Source organism: Oncorhynchus keta, chromosome 18 (genome assembly GCF_023373465.1).
Source record: "Oncorhynchus keta strain PuntledgeMale-10-30-2019 chromosome 18, Oket_V2, whole genome shotgun sequence".
Lineage (NCBI taxonomy): Eukaryota > Metazoa > Chordata > Actinopteri > Salmoniformes > Salmonidae > Oncorhynchus > Oncorhynchus keta.
In genome coordinates this window covers 16,328,561-16,336,903 of record NC_068438.1, presented here as the reverse complement: position 1 = coordinate 16,336,903, position 8,343 = coordinate 16,328,561, and the positions used below count along the sequence as shown (strand labels likewise).

At 42.2% G+C, this 8,343-nt stretch overlaps 1 protein-coding gene across 1 annotated transcript; it reads left to right on the top strand.

The window, feature by feature from the left end:
* Positions 1-2,623: 2,623 nt before the first annotated feature.
* LOC118396952 (olfactory receptor 11A1-like) lies at positions 2,624-4,412 on the top strand. Its single transcript, XM_035791336.2, has one exon. It carries the CDS (start codon positions 3,290-3,292, stop codon positions 4,238-4,240), a length of 951 nt encoding a protein of 316 aa, XP_035647229.2. The 5' UTR covers positions 2,624-3,289; the 3' UTR covers positions 4,241-4,412.
* Positions 4,413-8,343: the final 3,931 nt, after the last annotated feature.

Sequence of the window (8,343 nt, the reverse complement as noted above, 5' to 3'; positions counted from 1 at the left end):
TTCTTCAACTGGGCAGCAGTGACGTGATGAAGAGAATAGCCTATGGGGTGACTAACTAAGACCACTGCAACATACTTATTTTAAAGTGTGGGAATAGGTTTATGCCAACCTTAGGCTATGTTTAACCTCTCTAGGGGGTGTGGGACGCTACCGTCCCACCTGGCCAACATCCGGTGAAATTGCAGAGCGCCAAATTCAAATTAAATTACTATAAATATACTTTCATTATATGTGTTTGTATGTTCACAGATTAAATTTCATGTTTACGTTTCATGTTTCACGCATGGCTTTTCTTACGAGTTTAACAATTTACATCCTAACGATATGTACGTTCAATGTTTTGGCAGCTATCTGGCTCCATATGCAACATTTGTTAACAGACACCGCAAACTAGTTTTAACTATTCTATTTCAATGCCATGGGTAGCTACATCTGTTTTGCAACAATATTTGTTTTGCATCAAGAGTATCACATAAAAGTGGAAGGAAAAGTTTGCCAGTTTTCTGCATTGAGTTTCTTGTTTAAGTTACACATTTTGTAGTAATGTGTATTCAGCCACCCCTGGCGGATCTAACCTTGAATGGCAAGATCCTCCAACAAAGACTTCATTCTATATGTAAAATGCTCACCTGCCATGCATCGTTACCAAGTTCATCAAGTTTAAAGTGTAACTTTGTCTTGTGGGGGCAGTATGGGGCCGGTGCCCCTCTTTCCACTGGGATTCTCTGCCTCTAACCCTATTACAGGGGCTGAGTCACTGGCTTACTAGGGCTCTCTCATGCCATCCCTGCAGGGGGTGCGTCACCTGAGTGGGTTGATTCACTGTTGTGGTCATCCTGTCTGGGTTGGCACCCCCCCTTGGGTTGTGCCGTGGCGGAGATCTTTGTGGGCTATACTCAGCCTTGTCTCAGGATGGTAAGTTGGTGGTTGAAGATATCCCTCTAGTGGTGTGGGGGCTGTGCTTTGGCAAAGTGGGTGGGGTTATATCCTTCCTGTTTGGCCCTGTCCGGGGGTGTCCTCGGATGGGGCCACAGTGTCTCCTGACCCCTCCTGTCTCAGCCTCCAGTATTTATGCTGCAGTAGTTTGTGTCGGGGGCTAGGGTCAGTTTGTTATATCTGGAGTACTTCTCCTGTCCTATTCGGTGTCCTGTGTGAATCTAAGTGTGTGTTCTCTAATTCTCTCCTTCTTTCTTTCTCTCTCTCGGAGGACCTGAGCCCTAGGACCATGCCCCAGGACTACCTGACATGATGACTCCTTGCTGTCCCCAGTCCACCTGGCCATGCTGCTGCTCCAGTTTCAACTGTTCTGCCTTACTATTATTTGACCATGCTGGTCATTTATGAACATTTGAACATCTTGGCCATGTTCTGTTATAATCTCCACCCGGCACAGCCAGAAGAGGACTGGCCACCCCACATATGCTCTCTCTAATTCTCTCTTTCTTTCTCTCTCTCGGAGGACCTGAGCCCAAGGACCGTGCTCCAGGACGACCTGACATGATGACTCCTTGCTGTCCCCAGTCCACCTGACTGTGCTGCTGCTCCAGTTTCAACTGTTCTGCCTTGTTATTATTCGACCATGCTGGTCATTTATGAACATTTGAACATCTTGGCCATGTTCTGTTATAATCTCCACCCGGCACAGCCAGAAGAGGACTGGCCACCCCACATAGCTTGGTTCCTCTCTAGGTTTCTTCCTAGGTTTTGGCCTTTCTAGGGAGTTTTTCCTAGCCACCGTGCTTCTACACCTGCATTGCTTGCTGTTTGGGGTTTTAGGCTGGGTTTCTGTACAGCACTTTGAGATATCAGCTGATGTACGAAGGGCTATATAAATACATTTGATTTGATTTGATATGGCTTTGAGAAAATACTTTCAACCACAAAGTTAATTGTGAATGTCAAATAGCATGTTAGTTAACAGCCAATTGCACAGGAATTATAAATGTTTTGATGTTTTAAGGTAGGCTATTGTTTTCTATTTCCTCATTTGAAATCTGTCTGCCTCGCAGATATAACCGCAGGGACTGAAGCTAATGAGTCAACCCGCGCATCACAAAAACACACACTCTCTCTCTCTATTATCGATATAACTGCTCCAGATCAAATGAAAATTGGGATGAACTCAATGTCACCTATAGATAGATATACATTGCACAGGAATTATACATGTTTTAAGGTAGGCTATTGTTTTCTATTTCCTCACTTTAAACCCGCCTGTCCCACTGATATAACCACAGGGAATGAGTCAACCCGCACATCACTAACACACACACACACACATACACTCACACACACTCTATTATCAATTTAACTGATCCAGATTAAATGAAAATGAGGATGGACCTTGCAACACAACCTGGTCCAGGGCCAGCTCTTGCCTTTTGGGGTCCCTACGTGGGATTTGGCAGCGGAAAGAAAATCTTGCAGGCTACTTATTTTTCTTATTGGCTGAGCTGGCACTGCACTGACCTAACCACCCATGGGACACTGAGAGTCACACCATGACAATTACATTATTTGTGTCATTGGAGTTCAAGTAAACACACTGCTGTATACTATTTTTTTCTTCCTTTAAAAGGTATAAAAGGTCAGTGATGTGACAGTAGTTTAGTGTGGAATAGTCCACTGACACAGAACATACAGTAGATCTATGTCCACACAACGGCAGTCTGGAGAAAGATACCAGGTGATCTAGACTTAAATCCTGTTTTAAAGATATATATGTACGTATCTTTATTGATGGTTTGACTCTTCATTCAGACAGTAAGGAAATTAGAGGAGGAGACAGGCAAGTGGGAGAATCAGTGAGAAAGGTGGACAGGGATTGAACCCTATAATGGTAAGATGTATGTGACTTATGATGAGGAGCATTACCACACCACAGCTCTGCATGACTAGCATCCTGTTTCATTCACACACTATGACTGCAGTGTTTGTAAGTGTAACAGTAAAGCAAAGACCGGTAAACTGTAACTGTGTCAATTGCGTTTGTTATTCAAAATATGAATATTATTGAACTACAGTAGGGATGAATGATGTTTGCTTTATGTTCTACTCCGTGTCCATCACAGCCAACAGGTAACAATGTTTTTCCATGATGATGCCTATGGGGGTAATAACGTTGAATAGTAACACTGTGGCAATAATGCAAAGAGTTGATAATTGATGGCAATTCTAAGAATGAAGAAATGTTGAATCAATAAGAGATTCATAATTTCACCTGATAGACACTGTTTTCCTTCACTTGTGAACTAAATATATCTAGAAATACTTCTATACTATTGGGAAAATGATGAACTCAACACAACTCACGTCATTTATCCTAGCTGGATATAGTGACATAGGACACTTAAAGTACATGTATTTCATTATATTAACTGTCTTATACGTCTCCATAGTTTTTGCGAACACAGTGCTTATTGTGGTTATATGTATGGAGAGAAGCCTTCATGAACCCTTGTATCTGTTTCTGTGCAGTTTGTTTGTAAATGACTTGTATGGTAGCACTGGTTTGTTTCCTGCTCTCATGACTCATTTGGTTTCAGATGACCATACAGTTTCCACTGTGTGCTGTTACCTACAGATATTTGTCTTGTACACATATGGATCTATTGAATTCAGCAATTTAGCAGCGATGTCCTATGACAGGTACCTTGCTATATGTTATCCACTACAGTATAACGTCATCATGACACCCAACCGGGTGTGTATTTTAATTTGTGTAATATGGTTGTACTCTTTTGCAAAATTCACCATACAACTGTCTTTAACTATTCGTTTGCAATTGTGTGGAAACGTCATAGACAAAGTGTATTGTGACAACTACCTGGTAGTTAAACTTGCCTGTTCAACTTCAGACACGACAGTTAATAAGATCTATGGACTCTGTGGTATTGTTTTGTCTGTCACTGTCCCTTTAATTACTATTGTGTTGTCGTATATTAAGATTCTGACCATTTGTTTGAAATCTTCCATCGAGACCAGACAGAAAGCTTTCAGCACCTGTTCTCCTCATCTGGCCTCGCTGCTCAACTTCTCTTTCGGCTGTTTCTTAACTCTGCTCCAGAGTAGATTTGATAGCCCTATGAGAAATGTTCCAACTGTACTTCACACTATTTTATCAGTGTACTATCTGATGTGCCAGCCACTTTTAAATCCTATTGTGTATGGAGTTAGGATGGCTAAAATCAGACAGGCTTGTAAATACATACTACCTGTAGGTCTGTACCCTAAAACATAAGCTAGACATTAGTGTGACCTTTTCCGTCCTGATTGTTAGATTTTTGTGATGTTGACTTGTGTTGTGTTACTGATAGGCTTGTCGCTATAATGAATTGGGCAGAGGATGGCAAATCAGATGTGTAAAACATTTGCTAATTTATGAAATAATGTCATATAAAAAAATAAAGAAGAAGAAGTTCATGACTTTGAATTCCTTACTTAAATGTAAGTATGTAAGGTTGCTTTTACAAGCCCAATTCTGATCTTTGTTATTGGCATATGATCTGATCTGGTTGGTCAAAAGACAAATTATTGGCAAATGATCAGAATTAGACTGCCTGTGTAAACGCAGCCAAATAAATCTGGATAGGCAAAACTGTCTGGATCAATCAACAACAGTGAATAAATTGATGTAAATGTGTAAAAGGTAAACCCCCCTTATAGCCCACCATTAGGTCCATCACTAATGGAAAATGGGCTCAGTGGGTACATTTTGGGAGAGAAATCTAGGGAAATACTCAGCATGAAAACAAACTATATTCTTTCTGGACCAGATACCTTTATTGAAATATGGCATCTTGTTTTTGCGGGGTCACTGTGAGATATGTTTGACCTACAGAATGTAACAATCCAATAAGGCTCATGAGGATGTATGTATTAAACACATTGGTTAATGTACTCCTTCCACACTTTACCATGGGGAAAGCAGACGCCAATAATAAGACCGTAAAAAACATTTTAATTGAGTCATTAGGTAACAGGTCGTTAGTCCACTGTACTGCCTCGTTCCCTGGGAACCAATTAATGCAGCTAGTAACCTGTAGAGACCTGGGGGGCTCCTGTAGAGGCACGGCTGGTCTTGACTGCATCCCAAACGGTACCCTATTCAACTCTGGACCTTGAAGCCACTTCCACTGCTTTTTTCGTTGTTCCCCTCTAATCAGGGACTGATTTAGACCTGCAACACCAGGTGAGTGCAATTAATTCTCAGGTAGAACAGAAGACCAGCACGCTCCGGAGTTCATATGGTAAGTATATAATACCCCTGATAAAGGGAATAGGGTGCAACTTGGGGGGGACACCTTCTGTCATTCCCTCTGGGAGGGTAGGACCTGAGAGTGTACTTGAGAGAATATAGTAGACGGTTGCTGTCCTTTGATTGTCCTCTCGTTGATCTCTTAATGACATCCTCTCCATGGTCACGATATTTAGTGTGTCATTATGTAACTTGATAGTGCACCTATTTCTTTGAAGTAAAACACATGTTGAAGTCTAAAGTAATGGCCTGGTGATTGATGTGTAGTGACCTTGTTGAACTTAAAGAAATGTGTTTGAAGTCAAATATGTCAAAATTATTTTCCGGGGAGGCCTGAGTTTGAACTTTTGAACAGTTCAAACAGTTGGGAAGTTTTATAGTGAACTTGTGGAACTGCTGTGTAGTGAAGTTTTGGAACTGCTGTGTAGTGAGCTTGTGGAACTGCTGTGTAGTGAACTTGTGGAACTGCTGTGTAGTGAGCTTGTGGAACTGCTGTGTAGTGAGCTTGTGGAACTGCTGTGTAGTGAGCTTGTGGAACTGCTGTGTAGTGAGCTTGTGGAACTGCTGTGTAGTGAGCTTGTGGAACTGCTGTGTAGTGAACTTGTGGAACTGCTGTGTAGTGAGCTTGTGGAACTGCTGTGTAGTGAGCTTGTGGAACTGCTGTGTAGTGAACTTGTGGAACTGCTGTGTAGTGAGCTTGTGGAACTGCTGTGTAGTGAGCTTGTGGAACTGCTGTGTAGTGAACTTGTGGAACTGCTGTGTAGTGAGCTTGTGGAACTGCTGTGTAGTGAGCTTGTGGAACTGCTGTGTAGTGAACTTGTGGAACTGCTGTGTAGTGAGCTTGTGGAACTGCTGTGTAGTGAGCTTGTGGAACTGCTGTGTAGTGAACTTGTGGAACTGCTGTGTAGTGAGCTTGTGGAACTGCTGTGTAGTGAGCTTGTGGAACTGCTGTGTAGTGAGCTTGTGGAACTGCCGTGTAGTGAGCTTGTGGAACTGCCGTGTAGTGAGCTTGTGGAACTGCCGTGTAGTGAGCTTGTGGAACTGCCGTGTAGTGAGCTTGTGGAACTGCTGTGTAGTGAGCTTGTGGAACTGTTGTGTAGTGAGCTTGTGGAACTGCTGTGTAGTGAGCTTGTGGAACTGCTGTGTAGTGAGCTTGTGGAACTGCTGTGTATTGAGCTTGTGGAACTGCTGTGTAGTGAGCTTGTGGAACTGCTGTGTAGTGAGCTTGTGGAACTGCTGTGTAGTGAGCTTGTGGAACTGCTGTGTAGTGAGCTTGTGGAACTGCTGTGTAGTGAGCTTGTGACCCATTATAGAATGAACAGGAAAAAGTCATTTCTGGAAAGCCTGGAAGGAGGAGAGATGACTAGAAACAATTCAGTTGACCGTTTTATGTGTAGATTAATTGTTGGATTAGAGGACCTTGAGCATTTCAGATAAAATAACAACTCAATATGTATAGCTCAGGACAAATTAGCTAGCAACAGCAAGATAGCTGTCTAAATAGGACAAATTAGCTAGCAACAGCAAGATAGCTGTCTAAATAGGACAAATTAGCTAACAACTGCAAGCTAGCCAAATTGCCATAAATGTTTCATGCTTTTCGACCTATCCCCAAATTAATATAATTGGTTCAGAGTTTGTTTTGATATTTCAACCTGCTTGTCGTGATCACGTTTGGGGTGGGGTAACAAAATCAATTTGGGCACAATGGCGCACACGGATGCACACGCGCGTCCGGTTTGGGCATGGTGTTAGCTTTGTCCTGTGAACACCATGAGCGAGAAGAAACCTCGAGAGATAAACCACAGAAAACTTGTGGGAGGTTACAAGGAGACAAGGGCCATGCTCATGAAACTATTTTACAAGGAAGGAAGATAAAACACTTTCCAAAAAATAAATATAAACATATATTGGGTAGTAATGTGTAGTATTGTGTAATAATAACATGTATGATCTATATAGAGGTTTAGTAATAAACATTAGTATCAGAGTTTAATATTAGTAAACTTTAGTAAACTTGCAGAGTAAACTTTAATAATTGTTTAAATGTCTGTACTAAAGGTTTTGTAGAAAATAAAACTTTTGAAGGAAAATTTCATTGTCCTTCAATTAAATAAATCTTTCTCTCCCTCTGTCTTTCCCCTTGGGTGGGTGTGTGTGGGGCTTGGTTACATGGGGTGGTGTCAGGTTACAAGCGGACACACTAGATATTGTGTGAACATCCGGAGTGGATGTCATTAATTGGTCAACGAGAGCACAACCAAAAACCAAAGGACACAGAAAACCCATCAATCACTGTTTGACAGCAACCGTCTACTATATTCTCTCCTGCCTAAGGAAGCCCAGAGTGACAATAAGCGTCCTCACTTTTACCTGAGCAGGAAAAGTTCTGGGCCTAGATTTTACACTACAGCTGGGACTAAGGCTCCTCTATTTTCCCTGGTTAGATCACATGTCCAGGAAAAACTACAGAGGACTAACTATGTAGCCTGGGTACCAGATTGCTTGTGCTAACATTACACTCCTTGTCATTCCATACATGACAAGGAGTTGGAATGATAGTCCAAACATATCTGGGGCCAGGCTTCCAACGATGACCTCTTCTCAGACGTTTGTGTTGCACCCTCATTCAGACTGAAGCTAACAAGGTAGCCCCTCAACAATACCCAGATACCTGTCAGTGGTATCAGGACTATACTTAATCTGGGGTCAGGAAACTGTCCCTTTGTCAGAGGTTTCACTGAACCATGTTTTTATTGTACATGGTGCACATAAATAAGATATCTGCTATTGTTGCCTGTCCAGCCTATTGGTGATGTTGCATACTTCTTCTACAGTGTAGAGTGCCAGGCCAGAGTCCACACACATACATTGTTATAACAGAATCATAGGCCACTAACACAGCCTGTTGCTATATACATTTTTGGACTTAATTAATCATATATACCCAGGGCCTCCCGAGTGGCAAAGTGATCTAAGGCACTTACATCTCAGTGTTAGAGGCGTCACTACAGATCCGGGTTCAATCCCGGGCTGTGTCCCGGGCTGTGACAGCCACAACTGGGAGACCCATGAGGTCTCAATTA